Here is a 25,424-nt window from a genome sequence, read left to right as displayed (position 1 = left end):
ACTGAGAGAGCTGACTACATATTTTGGAAACTCCATTATTTACAAGGTCTTCTATTTCTTACTTCTAACTTCACCAATACACTACTGGTCCATTTTTATCTCATGAAAGGAAATTTAAAATTGCACTTCTGAGTATGTGACAAATACATTTTCTTCAGCAAATCCAGAGGGAATTCTTAGCACTGGATGAATAATTACATTGCTCCTTGATGATTAACAGGGCTATAATTTGAGTCTGATTTTGGATACTCCCAGATTGCGTCATTTTGGGAAAATAAACTACCATTTAAACAAGACAATTTTAACTCAGAAAAGAGAAAACGTGGTTTCTGCATAGAACAGTTGCCTTTGTATTGAGAATGGTGGTTTTAGTGGTCTTGCTTCTGGAACTGTTTTCATACAAAGTATGTCAGGCTCACATAGCAAAATGCAGACTTCAAGATCCACACCGTCCACTTCACATGTATCATCAGCCAGGAGAGTTCCTCATTGGTGGCATTGTTTCCCATGGTGGTTTCATCTCCTCTCCAGCAAAATTCACTGAGGAACCCCCACCAGCACTGCCTGAAGAGCTTGTGTGAGAACTAAGTCAGTCATTCATTACAGGACAGGAATGATCAAACCAAGAGCTTCAGCCTCAGAATAATGACTGAGGCTGCAAACTTCAACCCATTTACCTTGAGATAACCACTTTTGATTTCAGTGGGACGTATGCTGATGCAAAAATCCATAGGAATCTCTTGTGAATTAAGAGAATCCAGTTGAAGCTCCCATTTCTCAATAGGGAAATGAATATAAATGTATTAAAATGTATACGTGTGTGTGTGAGAGAGAGAGAGAGAGAGAGAGAGAACCCTTTTGAAAAGCCAGTTTTGATAGACTTTATCTGAACAGGAGTGTTAGTGAGAATGAATCAAAAGAACCTGTTCTGAACCTGAATGCTCATATCATTTCATTTTCTGATCTTAGGCTAAAGTGTGTTTCACAATGATGGTATATATTATGAAGCATAGAATTCTGTGAATTACAACAACCATCACTGCTTCATGAATAGGAAAGGGGTCATTGCAGGAGAGAGCCGTGGCGGCAGTGGGAGGCCCCAAGAGCTAAAGTGGTACCTCAGATTAAGAACAGTTTCAGGTTAAGAACAGACCTCCAGGACAAATTAAGTTATTAACCTGAGGTACCACTGTATCTCAAGGGCTGTCACCAGGAAGATTAACTATTGTGCTGATATGTAAAATTATATATCAGTTCCTTCTGATATTGTTTACAACTCTCATTCTAGGGTGGTGCCTAAGGTATGTAAAATGATATACCGGTATATGTTCCTTCTGATGCCATTCGCAACTCTCATTCTAGGGTGGTGCCTAAGATTTACCAGCACATTGTGGCCTTGGCATTTGCAGTCAAGGAGATCAATGAAGACCCTCACATCTTACCCAATATCACCTTGGGCTTTCACTTATATGACAGCTATAACAATGCAAGGAGCACATATCTCGCCACACTGCTGCTTTTATCCAGGGTGGAGAAATTTGTTCCTAACTATATATGTGATGTTGAAAATAATCTGGCTGGGGTCATTGGAGGACTGGATTCTAAAATCTCTTTTTATGTGGCAACTGTTTTGGATATCTATAAGAGCCCGCAGGTAGGACACCTATGTAAAATACCTAAATTAGCTTGCATAGAGGAAGAGCCTGAATTAACAGCACAAGTTCAGGGAGCATCACGAGTTCAGGCTGAGGATGAAATTGGGGCAGAGCCATGTACACCACTTTGAAATCCTTGAAAAATAAAGGTGGAACAGAATTAAATTAAAATAAAATAAAATAAAATAAAATGACCTTAATAAGGAGAAAGAAAGGCTGCAATACCAAAAAAAAAAAAAAAACCCTGTCACACCCTCAATCTCTTAAACACACTTCAAGGACACTGATATCCCAAAGGCCAGTGAATGTTTAGGGGGAAAGGTTTTCAAATTAAACATACTCTGGAGGTATGACAAATTGCAAATACAGTTCAATTCTGCAGGAGAACAGTAATAGTACTGAGCAGCTGGTTCCAATGTGAAATAAATGTTCATAAGTGAAGTCTGAAAAGCCTTGAAAAGGAAAAGGCAGAAATGGAAGTTGTGGCAGTTGGGGTATGTACATCGTGAAGACAAAAGCAGCTTCAGAGAAGGAATGTGTATCCGACCCATGTTGCAATTCTGACATGGCTCCATAAATAATGCCTCAAGTAGGGGTGGAGAATCCTCTATTTAAGGCATGGTGTGTCCCTCCAATTCGTTTTATACATCGTACAAGAACCTGCAAGTATGCATAATTTTTTTGTTGTTGTTTTTTAAAAAAGCAACAATGCTCCCCCCCTGTTAACAGAACAAATATTTAACAAGCAGGAATGGGAGATGGTCCCAGTTTAGGCCATTTGCATGTGTGTCTTTAGTATAAATGAGAAAGGAATGCAACACCTGGTGGGTGGCAAAAGGCATATCTGACTAACAGGATTCACCACATAATGTATTTTAATAGTTTGAAAGAACTCTGCAAACATTACTTTGCCTCTTCTCCTCCTCCATTGCCTCTTTAGCTCATTTATGGCTCTGCTCCTGTGATGAATGATAAAAGCCCAGGGCTTCCCTTCTACCAGATGGCAGCTACAGAAGCCCCTCAGTATGAGGGAATTCTCTCTTTGCTTCTGCATTTCAGGTGGACGTGGATTGGAGTCATTGCAACAGACAATGACAATGGAGAAAGATTTGTGCAAACCATTTCCCCAATGTTTACCAAGAGTGGTGTCTGCTTTGCATTCCTAGAAAGAATCCCCAATTTTAGTTTTATTTCTGAAGTTGCTGGCATGCTACGTCAGGGGGCAATGATAAACGAGAAAATTTTTAGCAGCAAAGCTAACGTAGTGATTGCCTCTGGAGAATCTTATTCCATGGCATCTTTAAGATTGCTTTCATACTTTTCAGATCATGATGACATGACAAAGATGCCATCACATGGCACAGTTGGTTTAACCAGGTAAGGTTGCATTGTTTGCTAATTCAAAAGAGATTCAGTATTGAATAAGCAATCATTATCCACCTTCAAGTCTACTCTTTTGAGTCGTAAATTGATGAGAGGTGTATGACCAAAGCATCCAGGTACCAAATTAAGAGCCAAAAGGTCCCTGCTAGAAGACCAATATTTTATTAAGCAGGTTACAAAACAGAACCCTTTTACTAAAAAATAAAGTTAAGCATGGCTAACAGTGTAAATATGCCTTAGGGGGTTGCTAGTTCAGATGAAAATAACAAAAGCTAGGTTGTCTAAGCCTAATCCCAACCATTCACAGACCACACTACAAGCTGCATCCATGCACATGTGGGTTTTGCACCACGCAATCCTTCATCTGAACGTGCGTCATTAGGTCCAGATCAAATATCAGTTTTTCTATGAAAGGGCCTGGAGACAGAAGGGCAAGTTTTCTTTCAGTCAAATAGAGCCTCTCAGTACATTCCCCCAGCAAAAGAGGGGATACATGCTCAGGGACCATGAAGCTACAAAGTGGAGTTCTTCACAATCATTGTGACCTGATTTCTGACAGAGTGAAGGATGAGGTATGAATTGATAGGCCCCAGGACATTGTCTTTCTTGCTAGAAAGGTGGGGAAAGGAGGCATAATAATACCAGAGCAAGAAACTGAGAACAGACAGCAGCAGGTGCAGAAGAACACACAACTTCTCAGGGTGCTCGTGAAAGAGATGAAAGGAGGAGACATGAGTGAAGGAGGGACATGAGAAGAAAGGTGTGAAGAGCAAGAGACCATTACGAATGCAAGCATCAATCTTTAAAAGGGAGTGATTTCAAAATTAGTTTTAAAATCAGGAACTGGGTAGGGGAAGAATGGTGGAGACCACTTCCCTAGCCTGACCCTTCCAGAGAAAAAGAAGACAGTTCAGAATTACAACAGGGGTTTAATGGAGGTCATAGCTCAAAGGAAGATGGGGGGGGGGAGTTGGGAAATATTGGGAGAGGAGGAGGAGGCAGAGCTGGAGCCACTGGCTGACACTTTATCACTAGAAAGCATTCCAAACCCACCATCTCCCAGATCCTGGCAAGCCTTAAAAGTATGAGAGCAAAGGTCTTGAAGACAGATGTCACTAAGCGGCAACCATAGTCGGGGTACTGTTGATGAATGAGGATGTGGGAGAGAAGGGGGCTGGAGATTTACTCAGAACAATGCCAAAACAAAAAAAATTCCTTCCAGTAGCACCTTAAAGACCAACTAAGTTAGTTCTTGGTATGAGCTTTCGTGTGCATGCACACTTCTTCAGAACAATGCCATTATTCCAAGAGGCTGCATTCCCAAGCCTCTTTCTGTAAATATTGAATAGCAAGTAGATGGTAAGGACTTTTCCTTTTCTCATCCATTCCTGGCAACCTGCAGTGGGAGTTGGTTCCCCTGCTGCCTGACAGGTATATTTTGTTCTTAACATACTGAGAATTGTTTTGCAGCATTCCAGGGAGTGTCATAGGTTTTGGATAGCTTCATTCCAATTCACGTATTTGTCCAGAATACTTTTGTATTGGAATTCACAAAGTTTGCGTTCCTCAAAAATAATTATTATTATTGTTATGTTTATTCATTCATTCATTCATTCCCCACCCATCTGGCTGGGTTTCCCCAAGCCACTTTGGGCGGCTTCCAACAAAATCTTAAAATATAATAGTCAGTTAAACATTAAAAGCATTCAATAATAACAATAATAATAAAAACCACCCCCAACCAGGGTGGATTTGCCCAGCCATTCTGCATTCCTCAAAATAATAATAATAATAATAATAATAATAATAATAATAATAATATCTGGGTAGGTTTTCCCAACCACTCTGGGTGGCATATTCAGAACTATTCCCCAGGAAGCATCTGATGGCTCCAAGTATAGGTGTAGTCACAGGCACAAAAATCAGTTCTAGAGCTGTATACCTAGTGGACAGCATACTCAAAAGTAAGGATTATAAAAAAATTACCAGGGAAACTAGAGTGACTTCAAAGTGTACTTTAATGGACAGGGCAATCTTTGCAGAACTATTGGGGTACTGCACATCCCAGAACAATATTAAGGGAATATCACATAACTCCAAACATTACTACTACTATGAATATGAAAAAGCAATTGCTGTCTGTATGGCCATTACACATTACTGAAATTCTGTGTCACCTTAGCAACATACAGAGGGGCCCCAAAACATAAAGGATTCCAAAGTCATTAGTCTCTTGATGAACCTTCTGCTCTTTCATTTATGGATTAGATTCAGCCTCTTTCTGTCTGTACTGAGAGTTGTCTTCCAGGATCCAGCAAGAAAGTGAAGGAGGGACAGCCCCCTTGCTGCTACAATTGCATCCCATGTCCAGAGGGGAAGATTGCAAACCAGGATGGTAGGAGAAATAAATAGATTAAATAGATCCAGATTCAGTACTTAGGATTGAATGGTGCTGTAAGGAAGGCTGAGTTTAAGTTTCCAAAGAGGAGATGATCTGCTGTGTGTGTGATCCTACCTCTTTGTAATCATTGCCCTTCAGATAGTCTAAATATGCTAATCAAATGATCGTGACTATGCATTGAGAGTAATTGGGTGGTATGTGCTTTGAATCATATCTAGAGGGGGCCTTCCCACTCCTTCATAGCTGTCAACTATCCCTTATTTGGCGCGAAACTCCCTTATCCCAGCACCGTGTCCTGCTGCTGTCCCGGATTGATAATGTCCCTTAAATTTCCCAGGTTTCAAAGGAAGCAGCTCCTCTCCCTCCCTCCCTGCTGGCCAGGGAGGAGGGAGGTTCCAGCTGTGTTGCTTGGCTGCGTTGGTCACCTCAGCTCGACTCTCCTGAATTATCCAGAAGAGGTTGTTGGCCTCCGCTCCGGGCACCGGCTCAGAAGAGAAGGAGCGAGGCTGGCGCCGCAACTGCTTGGGCCCCGAAGGGCTGTGCCAGCCCACCAGCACGGCAGCGAGGGTGGCCGCCAAGAGCCCGGCAGCTAAGCGCAGCATTTTCCACCAGCTCACTGTCATCCATGCAAGCACAAACCTCCACCAGTCCCTGCTGAGGGAAAGCCATCTGCTTCCGCCTCAGCTGGGTAGGACGGCCGCCCACCTGTCCCGCCATGTTTGGTTAGGCCCTCCCTTTCTTGGCTCCATTGGAGAACCACCTCCACCGTCAGAGCTCGTGATGTGAAGCAACAAGTGCCTGGCCAGGCCATGCAGAAGCTGCTTAGGCTGCACTTTGCCTGCAAGCCATAGTGGACCAGTCCAAAGGACTGCATGCGGCATGGATGGATGGGTGTGCCTCCCGCACGGGTGCTTTCTTTCCCAAGCCAAGTGTCTCCCGTACCTGACATCAGGACTCAACCCTCACTTGGGGGACCTGCTGCTGCTGCTTAAGCAGCAACATACAGCAGGGGTGTACCGAGGATTTGGGGAGGGGGCAGGACACCCACCTGCCATCATCTTGTGCAAATTCAGAATGTAATGCCTCAGCAACAGTTGTTTAAAATTACTTCCTTTTGACCCTCAGTGCTCAGACAAATCTGTCAAAATCTTTCTACAATTTCTTTTAGTTAAATATTTGTATTTATTTACTTGATTTAGGGTTAGGCAGCTACTAAGCCCATGAGCAATAGCATACCTCTGAAAAACAAGGGGAAAAAACATTTTCCGTTGTAGAAACGGTTTGCTTGCTTTTTTTATTATCTCGCTGTACACTGCTTTGATGGCTTCAGGCTGTGAATCAGTTTAAATTAAAGGAATAGCAGTAAATGTTGCAAGAGGAGAAGGCTCGAGGATATGGTGCCAAAGTGGCTGGAATCTGGAAAGCTTCTTGAAGGGTACCTGGTATTTTAATTTGAATAGCAGACCTCATCACAAATTAGTTTTGAAATCTCTGTGAGCTTCAATACCAGGGAGGTGGGCAAAGTTCTCATTGCTCCTAGATTGTAGCTGGTAACTTCAATTTGAGTTGCTGGATAGACCAGTCACAAAACTCTTGACAGCACAATCTGGTCTATCACAAGTCCATCATAGTTAAGATTTATTTGGCAGAAAGACTCAATAAGCTCAATAAAGCCTACTTCCATGTAAATGGGTATAGGATTGCAGCTTCCAAGTTGAAGCCTCCAGAAGGGTGCCATTGAGGTTCCCAGCCTGTGTGTGTGCAGGCACACAAATGTGAATAATAATAATAATAATAATAATAATAATAATAATAATAATAATTTATACCCTGCTCATCTGGCTGGGTTTCCGCAGCCACTCTGGGCAGCTCCCAACAGAATATTAAAACACGAAAAAACATCAGACATTAAAAACTTCCCTAAACAGGGTTGCCTTCAGATCTCTTCTAAAAGTCAGGTAGTTGTTTATTTCTTTGACATCTGATGGGAGGGCATTCTACAGAGTGAGTGCCACTACCGAGAAGGACCTCTGCCTGGTTCCCTGTAACCTCACTTCTAATAATAATATGCATAATAATAATAATAAATAATTTATTATTTATACCAAGCCCATCTGGCTGGGTTTCCCCAGCCACTCTGGGTGGATTCCAACCGAATATTTAAAACACAATACAGCGTTAAACATTAAAAACTTCCCTAAATAGGGCTGTCTTTTAAAAGTAAGGCATGGGGGGCGGGGTGCCAAACTGTGTCTTTGCCCCAGGTGAAAAAAGGCTAGTTTCACTCCTGGGTTGGAGTAGGTGGCCCTTCAGGTCACTTCCCAACGCTGCAGATTCTATGATTCTAAGTTCAGTTGGCCTTTTCTCTTCAAACATAGGCAACTCCTAGGGACACTGGCCCCCTTCCAGGGCTGGATTCAGGTATGATGAGGCCCTAAGCTACAGAAGGTAATGGGGCCCTTTCTATGTCCAGCTGTCCTTTGTCAACAACAAATTGTTGCTGTTTTTTTGTGTTGAATATATGCTATATGGTAGTTTATGGACCTAATAGGTATCTAAAGCCATTTGCACGCAACAAAATATGTATTTTATCCAAGTAATTGTTGATCCCTTATTTTGACTGCTGATCCCTTATATTCGAGGCTGCTGGACCCTTATTTTCAAATCTGTAAGTTGACAGCTATGCACTCCTTCTGACTTGCGCAGGCTGCACCCAGGCTAGTGTGAATAAACATTCAGATGTCAGTGGCTCTGGCTGACCACATAGCTCTTCAACAATACCACATTACAGAGTATCAGGCAGTATTCAACATGTGTTTTGATATGAGCAGAGCTCTTTTCTTCTGAGACAGAAAGTCAACATTGGACCCAACAAGGTGATATGAGCTAAAGGTCATTTCCTTATTTTTCCCAGATATGAATGACTGTAATAAATGTCCAGACAAAGAATATCCAAGCAAGAACCGGGATGCATGTATACCCAAGGATATCAGCTTCTTGTCCTATGAAGAACCTTTGGGCATCAGTTTAGCCTGCTGCTCTCTTTTCCTTTCCCTGATCACAGCTCTGGTACTAGGTACATTTATAAAACACCATGATACACCCATTGTCATTGCAAATAACAGAAACCTCACCTATGCTCTCCTCATCTCTCTCCTGCTCTGTTTCCTGTGTGCATTGCTCTTCATTGGCCGACCAGAGAAGGTGACGTGCCTCCTCCGACAAACAGCTTTTGGCATCATCTTCTCAACTGCTGTTTCTTGTGTCCTGGCAAAAACCTTCATGGTGGTTTTGGCCTTCATGGCTACAAAACCAGAGTCCAGGATGAGGAAATGGGTGGGGAAAGGACTAGGCCACTCCATTCTCCTTTCCTGCTCCATTATTCAAGCAGGAATATGTACTGTGTGGCTGGCAACCTCTCCACCATACCCAGATGTGGACATGCACTCAATGACTGAAGAAATTATACTAGAATGTAATGAAGGGTCAGTGGAAATGTTTTTTTGTGTCCTCATCTACATGAGTTGCCTGGCAACTGTAAGTTTTGCTGTGGCTTTCCTCGCCAGGAAGTTACCAGACAGTTTCAACGAAGCCAAGTTTATCACTTTTAGCATGTTGGTCTTCTGCAGTGTTTGGCTGTCCTTTATTCCTTCCTACCTGAGCACCAAGGGAAAATACATGGTGGCAGTGGAGGTCTTCTCTATCTTAGCCTCCGGTGTTGGGTTGCTGGTTTGCATCTTTTCCCCCAAATGTTACATAATAATTCTGAGGCCTGAGCTGAACAATAGGGAACAGCTAATAAGGAAGAAAAATTAAAGACTTAAGAAACCTGTACTTTCTGCATTTTGTGCTTTTCTCTGTGTATACAATAGAATATTTGCAAAGATGTGTTCAGCAGCTACCTTATATAATTTTTTCTAGACCTGGTGATTCATGATAGTTAGTCTTGTGTAGTTTTTTATAGGAGGGAAAATAGATAAGGTTACCAGACATCCTCGTTTCCCAGGGACAGTCACCGGATTTACAAATCAGTCCCCATTCAAAATCCATTGAAGTTGAAAAGTGTCTCTGGATTAATCTGGAAAAAATCTGGTAACCTTAAAGAAATAATAAAAGGGTCAAACGATCCAGGGCTGTCTTCCACATACTTCACATGAGGTAACTTGGGTGGCTGAACAGAATATCAATTAAATTCATAGGGGATATGAATATCAGTAGTTTGGATCAGCTGAAACAAAAATATTGTGCAAGTTCCAACCCCAAACAAAGAAATGAATAGACACAGAGGCCTCTGACACCTTCAGCTGTGAGCAGGATGGTTTCAATTTGTTTATTTTTCTGGATTTGCTTGGAACCCATGAGAAAGCAGGCTCTAATTGCCATTGAGCTCAGATTATGCAAGAGTTTGAATTTCCTATAATTCTTACTGCAAAATCAACTTTTGATATTTCAAGTTCACTACCCTCATTCAGGAACTGAAAGCCATACTTAAATACCATTTTATCTTTATTTTTCATATTTGATTTCAGACATGGATGATTGTTTTCAATGTTCAGAAGATCAGTATCCAAACATTGGCCAAGATATATGTCTTCCAAAATAAATAAGTTTCCTGACTTACAATGAGCCTCTGGGGATCAGTTTGGTCACACTTGCTCTTTTATTGACCTTCGCTACAACTTTGGTGCTTAGGATCTTCATCAAGCACAAAGAAACTCCCATAGTCAAAGCCAACAATCAGACCCTCACCTATGTTCTCCTCCTAGCCCTCATTCTCTCCTTCCTTTGTCCTTTACTATTCATTGGCCAGCCCACAAAAATAACCTGCCTCCTTCGACAAACTGCTTTTGGAGTCATCTTCTCAGTAGCAGTGTCTTGCATCTTAGCAAAAACAACTATAGTGGTTCTAGCTTTCATGGCTACCAAGCCAGGGTCCAGAGTGAGGAGATGGGTGGGGAAACATCTGGCCATCTCCATTGTTCTTTTCAGCTTCCTCATTCAAGTGATGATTTGTAGTGCCTGGCTGATAGTTGCTCCCCCACTCCCTGATTTAGACAAGCACTCAATGACTAAAGAAATTGTACTGGAATGTAACGTAGGATCAGTCACCATGTTCTACTGTGTCCTAGGCTTCATGGGAATGCTGGCCATGGTCAGTTTCACTGTGGCTTTCCTATCTAGGAAGTTACCAGAAAGTTTTAATGAAGCCAAGTTCATCAGCTTCAGCATGTTGGTCTTTTGCAGTGTGTGGCTGTCCTTTGTTCCTACCTACCTGAGTACCAAGGGAGAGTACATGGTGGCTGCGGAGATCTTTTCTATTGTGGCTTCTAGTTTTGGGTTACTAGGCTGTATCTTCTTCCCCAAATGTTATATCATTTTGCTGAGGCCAGATTTAAACAGCAGGGGACAGCTTATCATAAGAAAGAAATAAAGCATGACCAAGTGTATTTGATGTGGCATATAACAGATGGACTAAATCTCCTTATATTCATTTTGCCACAATCCAACAAAACAGTCCTCCATAGCTCATAGAGCAGACCATGTAGCTGTTCTCCCTGGACTTTCCTCTTACACAGTACCGTTATTAAGGCAAGCAGTGGCTCATGTAACCTAGACTCATAGAGCTGGAAGGGACCCCAATTCCAAGATGATGATTACATATTTTGAAAATTCAGTTGGTTACAAGGTCTTCTGTAATGTGCTTCTAACTTCTAACTTCATCAATACACCACTGGTCTTTTATTATCTAATGAAAGGGTAATAAAAATAACAGTTTTGAATAGGTGACAAACAGATTTTCTTCAGCAATTCCAGAGGGAATTCTTAGCATTGGGTGAATAACTACATTCCTGCTTGATAATTAACAGGGCTATAATTTTAGTCTGATTTTGGATACTCCCAGATTGCGTCGTTTTGGGAAAATAAACTACCATTTAAAACAGACAATTTTAACTCAGAAAAGAGAAAACGTAGTTTCTGCATATAACAAACAGTTGCCTTTGTGTTCAGAATGGAGGTTTTAATGTTCTTGTTGCTGGAACTGATTTCTTACATTGTATGTCAGGCTCAAAGAGCAAAATGCAAGCTCCAAAGTCCACACCGTCCACTTCACATGTATCATCAGCCAGGAGAGTTCCTCATTGGTGGCATTGTTTTCCATAGTGGCTTCATCTCATCTGCAGCAACATTCACTGAGGAACCTCCACCAGCGCTGCCTGAAGAGCTCGTGTAAGAACTAAGCCACTCATTTATTACAGCACAGGAATGATCAAACCTACAGATGCAGCCTCAGAATAATGATTGTATATATTATGAAACGTAGAATTTTGTGAATTACAAAATGAATTTCAGTAGGGGCAAATGTCAGGTTTTGCACTTAGGCAGAAATTACCTGCTACACAAATCTACGATAGGGAACATCGGCTTGCCAGTAGCACACTTGAAAATGATCAAGGAGTCTGCATCCACAGAAGTATAGTGCCCCAATCAAAAGAAGTAATAGAGCAGCTCTATTCTGCCATGCTCAGACCACACCTAGAGTACTGTGTTCAGTTGTGTACAGCACTATTTAAGGAGGATATTGACAAGCTGCAACATGTGCAGAAGAGGGTGACACATATGATTAAGGGTCTGGAAGTCTAACTTTATGGGGTAAAGTTGAGGGGGTTGAGTATGTTTAGCTATGAAAATAGAAGACTGAGTGGATGTAGGATAGCCATTTTCAATTTATCTCAACTGCTGTCACCAGGAAGATGGAGCAAGCTTGTTTTCTCTTGCTCCAGAGGGAAGGACCCAAACCAATGGATTCAAGTTGCAAGAGAGGAGATTCTGTCTAAACATCAGGAAGAACTTGCTAATTATAAGAACTGTTCATCAATGGAATAGACAGGGAGTTAACTCCACTGAAGTCTATATGATTTACTGTTGATATGTACAACTGTTTGCAACTCTCATTCTAGGGTGGTGCCTAAGCTTTACCAGCACATTGTGGCCTTGGCATTTGCAGTCAAGGAGATCAATGAAGACCCTCACATCTTACCCAATATCACCTTGGGTTTCCACTTATATGACAGCTATAAGAATGCAAGGAGCACATATCTTGCCACACTGCTGCTTTTATCCAGGGTGGAGAAATTTGTTCCTAACTATATATGTGATGTTGAAAATAATCTGGCTGGGGTCATTGGGGGACTTGATTCTGAAATCTCCTTTTATGTGGCAACTGTTTTGGATATCTATAAGATTCCGCAGGTAGGACACCTATGTACTATACCTCTGTTAGCTTGAGTTTTAGTTAGGTAGCCGTGTTGCTCTGATGCAGTAGAAATATATAAAATAAAAAAATTGTCCACTAGCACCTTAGAGACCAACTAAGTTTGTTCTTGGTATGAGCTTTCATGTGCATGCACACTTTCACAGCACCTGTTCAGGGTGTATTACCAGTTCTGGGTTGGGATGAAATTGGAGCAGAACCAGTTCTTTGGAATGTAAAGGTGGTACAGAATTAAAATAAAATAAAATTACCTGAATTAGGGGAAAGAAAGGCTGCAATACCAGAAAAAATATGTCACACACCCAATCTCTTACACACACATTAAGTATCTGAAGAAATGTACATGCACACAAAAGCTCATACCAATAACAAACTTAGTTGGTCTCTAAGGTGCTACTGGAAGGCATTTTTTTGTTTCGACTATGGTAGAACAGCATGGCTACCTACCTGTAACACATATTAAGGACATCCCAAAGGCAATTGGTGGGAGAGTGGGCTTCTCCCTCACCAGCCATGGCTCCACACACGATATGTGTATGTTTAGGGGGAAAGCACTTTCAAATTAAACACTCTGAAGGTATGACAAATTGCAGATATAATCCAGTTATGCAGGAAAACAGTAATAGTACTGAGCGGCTGGTTTCAAAGTGAAATAAATGTTCATAAATGATGTCTGAGAAGTCTTGAAAAAGAAGAGGGAGAAATGGCAGTTCTGCTGTGTCTTGGGGTATGTGCATCATGAATACAAAAGAAGTTCCAGAGAAGGAATGTGTATGCGACCCAAGTTGCAATTCTGACATGGCTACACTAAATAATGTCTTACGCAGTGTTAGGCAATCCTCTGTTTAGGGCATTATGTGTCCCTCCAATCAGTTTCATCCATCGTACAAGACCCTGCCAAATTTTGCAAGTATGCGTAAGTTAAAAAAATATAAGATAATATAAGAACAATGCCCCTGTCTGGTCAACATAACAAATGTGTAACAAGCAGGAATGGGAGATGATCACAATTTTCAGCTCATCTGCATGTGCGTCTTTAGTATAAGTGAGAAAGGAATGCAACACCTGGTGGGTGGCAAAAGGCATATCTGACTAACAGGATTCACCAAATAATGTATTTTAATAGTTTGAAAGAACTCTGCAAATATCACTTTGTCTCTTCTCTTCCTCTATTCCCTCTTCAGCTCATTTATGGCTCTGCTCCAGTGATGAATGATAAAAGCCCAGGGCTTCCCTTCTACCAGATGGCAGCTACAGAAGCCCTTCAGTATGAGGGAATTCTCTCTTTGCTTCTGCATTTCAGGTGGACGTGGATTGGAATTATTGCAACAGACAATGACAATGGAGAAAGATTTGTGCAAACTATTTCCCCAATGTTTACCAAGAGTGGTGTCTGCTTTGCATTCCTAGAAAGAATCCCCAGTTTTAGTTTTATTTCTGAAATTCCTGGAATGCTAACACAGGGGGCAACAATAAACGAGAAAATTTTTAGCAGCAATGCTAAAGTAGTGATTGCCTCTGGAGAATCTTATTCCATGGCATCTTTAAGATTGCTTTCATACTTTTCAGATCATGATGACATGACAAAGAATGTAGAAAGTAAAGTATGGATAATAACAGCACAGGTTGAGTTCGCTTCATTTGTCTTTCAAAGGTACTGGGATGCAGGAGTATTCAATGGTGCTATATCCTTTGAAATTCACTTCAGAAACCCACCAGGATTTCATCAGTATGTTGTGCACAGAAACCCTTCCAGCACAGATGGGGACGGTTTTATCAGGGACTTCTGGCAACAGGCCTTTGAATGTGCACTCCCAGATATCACTTCAGACAAGGTGGAGGGGAATATTTGCACCGGAGAAGAGAAGCTGGAGAGCCTTCCTGGATCACTTTTTGAAATGAGCATGACAGGTCACAGTTATAGCATCCACAGTGCTGTCTACGCCATGGCCCATGCCTTACATGCCATGTCCACTTCCAGATTCAGACATAGAAGAATGCCATACAAAGGGAGAGGGAAGAATATGAATCAACAGATTTGGCAGGTAAAGGCTGAACATCCTCAACTGTGAAAGTCCTCTTCCTTCCTGACACTTTTTGGATTCCCAAAAGCCTATCAACTTGTTCTTTCCTCTCAGAGTTCAAACATTTGAGCGGGTGTGTTAGGAAGAAGAACAAAGAACTGAATTTATAATTCTACAGACAGAGTAGGAGGTGGCACTGATATGATGGTATCCTAGATGATTCCCCACATATTGTGCTGCTTGCAAATGACAGTAGGCCCTATAGGAAAGGGAAATGATGGTCGTGTTCATCCTTGAGCAGGTACTGCCTTGTGTTTGAAGAGAAAGCATTTGTATGAGGGAAGCTTTACAGCCCAGTGAAGTGCCACTGCATTCATATATAGGAAGCTGTGGTAATGGTTGAGAGATGTTCAGCATTCCCTCTATCCCATATCAACCAAATCCTTCCTTAGAGCACGTGTTTGCACACCACTGCTGTGTCTTCCAAGATGTTCAGTGACAGTGAGGAGTAAGAGAGAGAGAGAAACCTCGCTACTCACACATATTTAACTTGCGGGCATTCAGAGAGAGACGGGTTGTAAGGAAGTTTCAGAGAGAGGCATGCGTGTGAAATAAAACTGGTTGACTCTCTCCATGCTTGGGCCTGAATCCACTGACAGTTGCTGTCACTGACCATTTGCTGTAGGTTCTGCTCATAGGGAAAAAATACTCCTCCCTGCATTAGACTGATGTCTTTTCCAAACCCCTGTCTTTTCTGATTTCAATCTAGCTCAATCACTTTTTGAGAAGCATCTCATTTAACAATACTGCAGGAGATGTGGTCTTCATCAACCAGAATGGAGAGGCAGCATCTAGCTTGGATATTGTCAATTGGATTATATTTGCCAACCAAAGTTTGCACCGAGCGAGAGTTGGGAGGATAGATCCGCACGCTCCTTCAGGCCAACCATTACTCCTTGATGAAGATGCCATCACATGGCACAGTTGGTTTAACCAGGTAAGGTTTCATTGTTTGCTAATTCAAAAGAGATTCAGTATTGAATAAGAAATCATTATCCACCTGCAGGACTACTCACTATCTTTTGAGTTGTAAATTGATGAGTGGTGCATCTTCACGATCATTGTGACCTTGAAGCAACAATATATCAAACAATGCAGACAAGTAGTAAGTTGGACTAATTAAATGGATTATTTTTTCCGCTGGGGGACTTCAACTAGAATCCTAAGTAGAAAAGAAGAAAACTATTGTAAAATAAACCAAAGCAATTTGGATTTCTTTACACTTATTAAATACTGATTTCTGACAGAGTGAAGGATGAGGTATGAATTGATAGGCCCCAGGACATTGTCTTTCTTGCTAGAAAGGTGGGGAAAGGAGGCATAATAATACCAGAGGAAGAAACTGAGAACAGACAGCAGCAGGTGCAGGAGAACAACAACTTCTCAGGGTGCTCGTGAAAGAGATGAAAGGAGGAGACATGAGTGAAGGAGGGACATGAGAAGAAAGGTGTGAAGAGCAAGAGACCATTACGAATGCAAGCATCAATCTTTAAAAGGGAGTGATCTCAAAATTAGTTTTAAAATCAGGGACTGGGTAGGGGAGGAATGGTGGAGACCACTTCCCCAGCCTGACCCTTCCAAAGAAAAAGAATTACAACAGGGGTTTAATGGAGGTCACAGCTCAAAGGAAGATGGGGGGGGGGGAGTTGGGAAATATTAGGAGAGGAGGAGGAGGAGGCAGAGCTGGAGCAGCTGGCTGACACTTTATCACTAGAAAGCATTTCAGACCCACCATCTCCCAGATCCTGGCAAGCCTTAAGAGAGTGAGAGCAAAGGTCTTGAAGACAGATGGCACTAAGTGGCAACCATAGGCGGGGTACTGTTGATGAATGAGGATGTGGGAGAGAAGGGGGCTGCAGATTTACTGAGGACAACGCCATTATTCCAAGAGGCTGCATTCCCAAGCCTCTCTCTGTAAATATTGAATAAAAAGTAGATGGTAGGGACTTTTCCTTTTCTTATCCATTCCTGGCAACCTGCAGTGGGAGTTGGTTCCTCTGCCACCTGACAGGTATATTTTGTTCTTAACATGCTGAGAATTGTGTTGTAGCAGGGGTCGCAGTAGGCCGGAATGAATAGAAGGTTAAAGCCTTTGCCGATGATCTGGTTTTAACGGTGGAAGAACCTTTGGAAAGTGTTAAAAACATACTTATAGAGGTGGAAGGATTTGGTCAAGTGGCAGGATTTATATTGAATAAGAAAAAGACTAAAATAATTGCTAAGAACATGGATCAAGATACGATAGGAACAATGCAACAACAAATAGGTATAGAAGTGGTGAAGAAGGTGAAATATTTAGGTATTTGGATAATCCCTAAGAATATTGATTTGTATCAGAATAATTATATACCAGTGTGGAATGGAATAAAGAAAATTCTGGAGTTGTGGGGACGAATGAAGTTATCGCTGTGCGGAAGGATCTCAACGATAAAGATGAACGTACTGCCAAAATCGTTATTTTTGTTTCAGACAATTCCAATAATCAAAGGGACTGTGACTTTTAAAGAATGGCAAAGAGTAATTTCAAGGTATATCTGGCAGGGTAAGAAGCCAAGAATTCAATTTAAGTTATTAACAGATGCTAAAGAAAGAGGAGGCTCCGCCCTGCCAGACCTGAAATTATATTATGAAGCTTCATGTCTCTGTTGGTTAAAGGAATGGGTAAAATTAGAAAATACAGTGTTGTTAGATATAGAAGGATTTGACAACAGATTTGGGTGGCACGCATATTTATGGTCTGAAAAGAAGAAAATCCACAAAGGTTTTGAGAACCACATTTTCCGAAGATCGTTGATAGAAATATGGGATAGGTATAAAAGCCTACTTGAACCAAAAACTCCGCACTGGTTGTCTCCATTAGAGGTTATGAGTGTTAAAAAAATCAATATGAGAAGGAATTGGATTACATATGGAAATTTGATTATTAAGGAAGGGGGGAAATGGAAAATGAAACCCTATGAAGAAGTAAAAGAGTATGTATATGAATGGTTGCATTACTTTCAAATAAATGAAATGTTTAAAAAGGACCTTAAGGAATATGGATTTGTAGAGAAAGATTCAAAATTTCAAATAGAAATAATAAATAATGAATATAAAATTTTATCTAAAATGTATAAGATATTGCTGGAATGGCATACAAAGGATGAAGAAGTTAAATCTGTTATGATACAATGGGCCAGAGATTTTGGATATAATATACAATTTAATGATTGGATCAAACTATGGAACGAAAATATTAAATTTACTGCATGTACTGCATTAAAGGAAAATGTTATGAAAATGATTTACAGATGGTATATTACACCGGTAAAACTTGTAAAAATGTATAAAACATGCAAGAAATGTTGGAAATGTAAAGAAAGGGATGGTACTTTTTATCATATGTGGTGGGAATGTAAGAAAGTGAAGAGCTTCTGGGAATTGATATATAATGAACTGAAAAAAATGTTGAAATATACATTTGTTAAGAAACCAGAGGCCTTTCTCTTAGGAATTATAGGAAATGAAATAAATAGAAAGGATTGTAAACTTTTCCAATATGCAGTGACAGCGGCAAGAATACTACTGACCCAGAAATGGAAACAGGAACAAGTACCAACATTGGAGGAGTGGAGAATGAAGCTGATGGCCTATGGAGAACTTGATAAACTGACAGGGAAGATCAGATATCTACGAGATCAAAAGTTTATCGAGGACTGGGGAAAGTTAACGGAGTATTGGGAATGTATAAGTGATAATGAAATAACGTTAGTGGCATTTAAAGAAGCTCTGTAAAAACCTAAGAAGTATTGCAAAAAAAGAAAAACAGATGTGGAAGGGTATGTCAAAAGGCAATAGCAAATTTAGGAAATGGGTAATTTTTGGACTTCCTTCAGCCTCTCTGACAATCATCCGAATTAAACTTTTTAAAGTTTAATTCGGATGATTGTCAGAGAGGCTGAAGGAAGTCCAAAAATGAGACAATTTGTTAAAGTTGTAATGTGGTGTGATATGTAGTTTTCTTGATGAAAATCAATAAAAAATATTTTTTAAAAAGAGAGAATTGTGTTGTAGCTTGCCAAGGAGTGTCATAGGTTTTGGATAGCTTGATTCCAATTCACGAATTTGTCCAGAATATTTTTGTATTGGAATTCGCAAAGATTGTGTTCCTCAAAAATTATTATTATTATTATTATTATTATTATTATTATTATTATTATTATTATTACTACTACTACTACTATTACTACTATTACTATTACTATTACTATTACTATTACTATTACTATTACTATTACTATTACTATTATTACTATTATTATTATTATTAATCCCCAACCTTGTTTACCTAGTGGACAGCATACTCAAAAGTAAGAATTATAACAAAATTAACAGGGAAACTAGAGTAACTTCAAAGTGTACTTTAATGGAAAGGGCAATCTTTGCAGAACAGATGGGGCACTGCACATCCCAGAACAATTTTTTTTTTTTCATTTTTATTGCCTTAAAAAAGAAAAAAAATTATACAGACAGCAAAACAAAGAAGTCTAAATTCACATTGCCTTCTACCAATAAGAAATAATAATAACAATTACAATGATGAAAATACTAAAAAATACCTATACTTCGCCTTTTAAACTTCTATTCTGGTTAAAATGTATTACTATTCTATAAGAATCTATTATATCCTTTGCTGTACCATATATTATTTTATTTCCCAAATTCAACCTAACCCTCCCCTTCACCCCACTGCTTCCCTTCACCTGTGTGAGATCTTCCCATCATAATATATATATTTTCTAGTTGCTTTGATAAAATAGAGTAACTTGAAAACTGTTAAATTATAATTACTTCTTTTGTCCTTACACGCTTAACAATTGCCTATTAAAAGTTCTGCTTTAACACCATATTTTTTCATTTATTCCCCTATGCATTCCCATTCTGTATAGAATTTTTGATTGGAGCAGCCCCTGATAGCTGCAGTCATTTTTGCCATCTCGGCTAACTCACAAATCTTAGCTTGCCAACCCAGAACAATATTGAGGGAATATCACATAATTTCAAACATTACTACTACTACGAATATGAAAAAAGCAATTGCTCTCTGTATGGCCATTACATACTACTGAAATTCTGTGTCAGCTTACTAACATAGAGAGGGGACTGAAAACATAAAGGATTCCAAAGTCATTAGTCCCTTGATGAACCTTCTGCTCTTTCATTTGTGGATTAGATTCAACCTCTTTCTTTCTGTACTGAGAGATGTCTTCCAGGATCCAGCAAGAAAGTGAAGGAGGGACAGCCCCCTTGCTGCTACGATTGCATCCCATGTCCAGAGGGGAAGATTGCAAACCAGGAGGGTAAGAGAAATAAATAGATTAAATAGATCCAGATTCAGTACTTAGGATTGAATGGTGCTGTAAGGAAGGCTGGGTTTAAGTTTCAAAAAAGGAGATCATCTACTGTGTGTGTGATCCTGCCTCTTTGTAATCATTGCCCTTCAGATAGTCTAAATATGCTAATCAAATCAGAATGACCATGCATTGAGAGTAGTTGGGTGGTATGTGGTTCAAATCATATCTAGAGGGGGCCTTGCCACTCCTTCTGACTTACACAGCCTGCACCCAGACTAGTGAGAATAAACATTCAGTTGTCATTGGCTCTGGCTGTGGCACCACATAGCTCCGAACCAATTAAATTCAACAATACCACATTGCAGCACATTAGACAGTATTCAAAATGTGTTTTAATTTGAGCAGAGCTCTTTTCTTCTCTGACAGAAAGTCAACATCAGAACCAACAAGGTGATATGAGCTCAAGGTCATTTCCTTATTTTTTCCAGATATGAATGACTGTGATAAATGCCCAGACAAAGACTATCCGAGCAAGAACCAGGATGCATGTCTACCCAAGGATATAAGCTTCTTGTCTTATGAAGAACCTTTGGGCATCAGTTTAGCCTGCTGCTCTCTTTTCCTTTCCCTGATCACAGCTCTGGTACTAGGTACATTTATGAAACACCATGACACACCCATTGTCATTGCAAACAACCGAAACCTCACCTACACTCTCCTCATCTCTCTCCTGCTCTGCTTCCTTTGTGCTTTGCTCTTCATTGGCCGACCTGAGAAGGTGAAGTGCCTCCTCCGACAAACAGCTTTTGGCATCATCTTCTCAACTGCTGTTTCTTGTGTCCTGGCAAAAACCTTCACGGTGGTTTTGGCCTTCATGGCTACAAAACCAGAATCCAGGATGAGGAAATGGGTGGGGAAAGGACTAGGCCACTCCATTCTCCTTTCCTGCTCCATTGTTCAAGCAGGGATATGTACTGTGTGGCTGGCAACCTCTCCCCCATACCCAGATGTGGACATGCACTCTGTGATGGAAGAAATTATACTAGAATGTAATGAAGGGTCTGTGACCATGTTTTACTGTGTCCTCATCTACATGAGCTGCCTGGCAATTGTAAGTTTTGCTGTGGCTTTCCTTGCCAGGAAGTTACCAGACAGTTTCAACGAAGCCAAGTTTATCACTTTCAGCATGTTGGTCTTCTGCAGTGTTTGGCTGTCCTTTATTCCTTCCTACCTGAGCACCAAGGGAAAATATATGGTAGCTGTGGAGGTCTTCTCTATCTTAGCCTCTGGTATTGGGCTGCTGGTTTGCATCTTTTACCCCAAATGTTACATAATCATTCTGAGGCCTGAGCTGAACAACAGGGAACAGCTAATAAGGAAGAAAAATTAAAGACTTAAGAAACCTGTTCTTTCTGCATTTTTGTACTTTTCTCTGTGTGTACAATAGAATATTTGCAAAGACGTGTTCAGCAGCTGCCTTATATAATTTTTTCTAGACCTGGTGATTCATGATAGTCCTTTTTTTAAAAAAAAAATAATATTTATTAAAGTTTCAAAAATTACAGAAAGAAAAAGTAGAAATACCACATTAAACAAAAACAAAACAACACATCGCAATATAAAAAAAGAAAAAACAGAGAAATAAAACCCATTAAACAAAAACAAAAACACAAAGAAAAATGCATCAGATCTCCTCATTACTAATCTTCCATTAGCTTAATTCCTTGACCTCCTCACACCTCCCTTTTTTGTATTCTAGGTCAATTATCCATTTCAGCAAATCCTTTCCCTCTTTTAAAATTTTTGTCCTGTAAATTGTCTTAATATAATGTAACTTTACTTTTCCTCCTTTCACCAATTAACAGTCAGTTATTCCCAAATCCTTTATATCATTCCTGCTAAAATCATATAATATTATTCCAACATCCTTCTAACAAGTGTTAATTTTACAATGTTTCTGTAAATAGTCTTTAAATTTCCTCCAATCTTCCTCCACATGATAGTCATAAATATTGACTATTGAATTCACTCCGGAGAAAAGAGTGAATAGGTGATTAACCTCTGTTGTTCTGAAAAAGCAATTTTTAATGTGTTGGGGAACCAAGATGTTGTCAGTTCCTAGGAATCCTGGCAAAGTTAAGAGACTTATCAGAAGAAGAATCAGCATCTTGCCCCAAAACCACATGAAAGTCCACAGTTTCCCACAGATTTCAGTTTCACTTTGCAGCTAGCACTTCCACAAAAAGGACCAAGAGTTAAAAGTAATATAAAATGAAAATTCTTAACAATCAAAACACCCTTCCCTGTTTATAATCTTTCTTACCTGGAAACAATAAAAAAGGCTTTTTGTTTTGTTTTGCTAAAAATGGTATCTTCTTATGCCAGCTGTCAGCTCACATTCCAAGTGAAATTTTCCATTAGCAGACCACTTGTAATTTATCAGAGTTTCAAAAGTAATTTAAATAATGGATATTTAGCTGACCTAATGCTCTGTTTGTTTATCTTTGGGGCCATTATGTGGTGTTTGGGCCTTTCTCTACATCACTCACCCCATCTGAAAATTTATTGGTCTTCCCTTTGTGAAGCAGCTTTTTTTTAGAGCACCATATCATTAACCAACACATAATTGTATCTGTTAATGGAGTGTCAGCAGTAGATGACAAGTGAACCATCTTTGCTCCCAGAAGCCTTCACTCTCTTGGTCTCCCGTTCAGGATGACTCCGAGAAGACTTTGGCTGAAAAGCGATAAACATGTTTTCTTTAGTCATATTGCAGAGACTCGACAACCCATATCAAGTGATTACCTCACCTGTAATTATCCCATTATTCCTAATAGCATCCTTCCCACACCCTCAGGACTTATTCTGGCCACATGCAAAATGCTAAAATTAAGACTATTAATAAGGAAGGTCTTGTTAATAACTATGAACTATTCAGAGCTGGTTATATAGAAACACAGATAATCATCATTGTGGTGACCCTTTTTTATATATTGTACTATTCCAGCTTTGCATCATCTGAAGTAATGACCATTCAAGTTAGGCTTTGCTATTCAGGATCATTTGAATAGCAATGGCAAAATAGTTAAATTTGTGCCAAAAATAAATAATCCCTTGCAAGATGGTAGGGTTTTCATTGCAGGTGATATTACTGCCGATACAGAGCTTGTGCAAGTTTCTTCCTCTTCCTCTGTGTTCTGTCAGAGAGCCTGTCCATATTCTTCACAAATATTATCAGTCAGGAGATCTCATCATTGCTGGCATTATTTCTCAGATCTACATATTTTCAGATACCCTATCCTTTGAAAAACACCCATCTCAGGAATTTTCAGATGACCATATGTAAGTTGGAATTTTTAAAACCCATATTATAAAATGATGTTATTCACAGCTAACCTAGTCCTTGGTGTTGGACTTCCACTGGATATAGCCAGTGGGCTAGCAAATTATAGGAGCTTCAGTTGTTCTACCAATTCATTAAGTCTATCCCCCATTTGATGGGATAGCATGAGTAAATTATAAATACATACAGCATAGGAGTTAAACAAGCTATTTTTATTTCTCTTCCATTTTCGATGAGGCTGGCAGATTTAAAGTGGTTGGACTGCGATATAGAGCCACATTTTGAATGTCAGATTCACTTGGGGTTTTGAAAAATAATAATATTTTGATATATTGATTAAACCTCTAAACAAAGGAATAAGAATTCAGAACAAAATATGTATATGTATTCAAGAAATCTATGATTTCAATGCTAAGGGCACTGCATACATCCAGTACATGAAGCCATAAGGATGTTCCTTGTTCATCCACCTCTAGTCTACAGGATTATTCTCTAGTCTACAGGATTATTCCCCTTCTAGTCTACAGGATTATTCTACAGGACAGTTTCACCCTAGTATTCTGCCTGACAAGATAGCTTTTCTAAAGATATGTATATCACTGCTGAATTTTCATGATGGTTTTTTAATATAAATGCAACATGATGTGATCATGCAGAAAATTAGGAAAAAAGAAATGACAGATTCATTCATCACTAACACACAAATACAGACAAAGAGAAACCATTAAGGAGTTGCAAGGGCTGTGCAGCAGATTCAGACAGTGCGTGAATCTTGAAATGAATCAGGCAAATTTGGGTGGACCTGGACTTTGACTGAGTTAGGTGGAAGCAGCCCCAGACTGCCCCAGGTTGGGTCTGGCCTCTAGGAAGCCTCTGGGACAGTCAGAGTCAAGGTGTCAGGTGCCTTGCCCAACAAACCCTATCATAGAATGTGATTTTGAGAACAGCAGCAGTAGCTGGGAAGAGAGGAGTTCAGGGATTTTTTTTTAAAAAATAGTTTCATAAGTTCTGTGTCTTTGTTTCTCAATTTGATCCTTTTTCATGGTTTGTATGTTTTGCGATATTTTATACATTGTGATTTGCTATTAATTATATTGATTATAGATTGATAAGTGTGAACTGTTTAATTATTATTCGCTAGTGTTTAATTTTACTGTTTACTATTAGATTATGACGGATTGTTGCTTTGCTTGATGTAAATTGTTTATTTTAAAGTTATTGTGACTTTTATATTGGATCAGATTGTTACTATTAATGTTTGATGTTTTATTATGTTTTCGTGTGTTGGAAGCCACTCAGAGTGGCTGTGGCAACCTAGCCAGATGGGCAGAGTACTGTATAGATAAAAATTTATTATTATTATTATTATTATTATTATTATTATTATTATGCACCCCAAGTCTACTCCTATGACAATATATTGTGGTGCACCCTTCAACTCTCAATACAGGATGATGACTCAGCTCTATCAGCACATCCTGGCCTTGGCATTTGCTGTAAAGGAGATTAATGGAAATCCCTGTGTCTTGCCCAATGCTACTCTCGGATTCCACATGTATAACAGCCATTTTAGTGAAAAGTGGACCTTTCAAGCTTCAATAGAGCTTCTCTCAAGAAGGGCCAAATTCATCCCTAACTACAAGTGCGATGCTGAAAATACTCCAGTTGCAGTCATTGGAGGACCAAACTCTTATATTGGTCCAAACATAGCACCTATCCTGTGTACCTACAAGATACCACAAGTAAGATTTATATATGGAACATAAATACGCAAGTTTAATAAGCCATTTGAACTTCTCTTGCATTTCAGACATTATGCTATTGTGCTACATTTTGTCTTCTAATATTCCTGTTTAATACGTAAAGCTGAAGACACAAAATTGTAGAGCGGATCTATGTATTATCAGGACACCAGAAGGCTGCTTTCAATTCCATGGACAGTTTTAAAGATT

The 25,424-nt window shown here is 39.8% G+C and overlaps 2 protein-coding genes across 2 annotated transcripts; both read left to right on the top strand.

The window, feature by feature from the left end:
• Positions 1–359: 359 nt before the first annotated feature.
• LOC307201640 (vomeronasal type-2 receptor 26-like) lies at positions 360–9,365 on the top strand (the record flags this gene model as incomplete). The annotated part of the gene is made up of 5 exons (XM_079950938.1): positions 360–577; positions 1,363–1,772; positions 3,001–3,032; positions 5,307–5,433; positions 8,354–9,365. The coding sequence occupies 5 exons, from the start codon at positions 360–362 to the stop codon at positions 9,253–9,255; spliced, it is 1,689 nt and encodes a 562-aa protein (XP_079807064.1). The 3' UTR covers positions 9,256–9,365.
• Positions 9,366–9,437: 72 nt separating this feature from the next.
• LOC307201970 (vomeronasal type-2 receptor 26-like) lies at positions 9,438–21,639 on the top strand. The gene is made up of 6 exons (XM_079951554.1): positions 9,438–11,667; positions 12,399–12,690; positions 13,897–14,757; positions 15,506–15,733; positions 20,009–20,135; positions 20,618–21,639. The coding sequence occupies exons 1-6, from the start codon at positions 11,450–11,452 to the stop codon at positions 21,517–21,519; spliced, it is 2,628 nt and encodes an 875-aa protein (XP_079807680.1). The 5' UTR covers positions 9,438–11,449; the 3' UTR covers positions 21,520–21,639.
• Positions 21,640–25,424: the final 3,785 nt, after the last annotated feature.

The sequence above is a fragment of the Podarcis cretensis genome (genome assembly GCF_951804945.1).
Source record: "Podarcis cretensis genome assembly, chromosome: 13".
In the NCBI taxonomy this organism is placed as follows: Eukaryota; Metazoa; Chordata; class Lepidosauria; order Squamata; family Lacertidae; genus Podarcis; species Podarcis cretensis.
This window is presented reverse-complemented; position numbering and strand designations above follow the sequence as displayed.

Excerpts from the sequence above, each read along its gene's own strand:
- LOC307201970 (XM_079951554.1), top strand. The coding sequence starts at position 11,450 with ATGGAGGTTTTAATGTTCTTGTTGCTGGAACTGATTTCTTACATTGTA. Across the intron at positions 14,758-15,505 it reads TGAATCAACAGATTTGGCAG|CTCAATCACTTTTTGAGAAG; the intron begins GTAAAGGCTGAA and ends ATTTCAATCTAG. Across the intron at positions 15,734-20,008 it reads GGCACAGTTGGTTTAACCAG|ATTCAACCTCTTTCTTTCTG; the intron begins GTAAGGTTTCAT and ends TTTGTGGATTAG.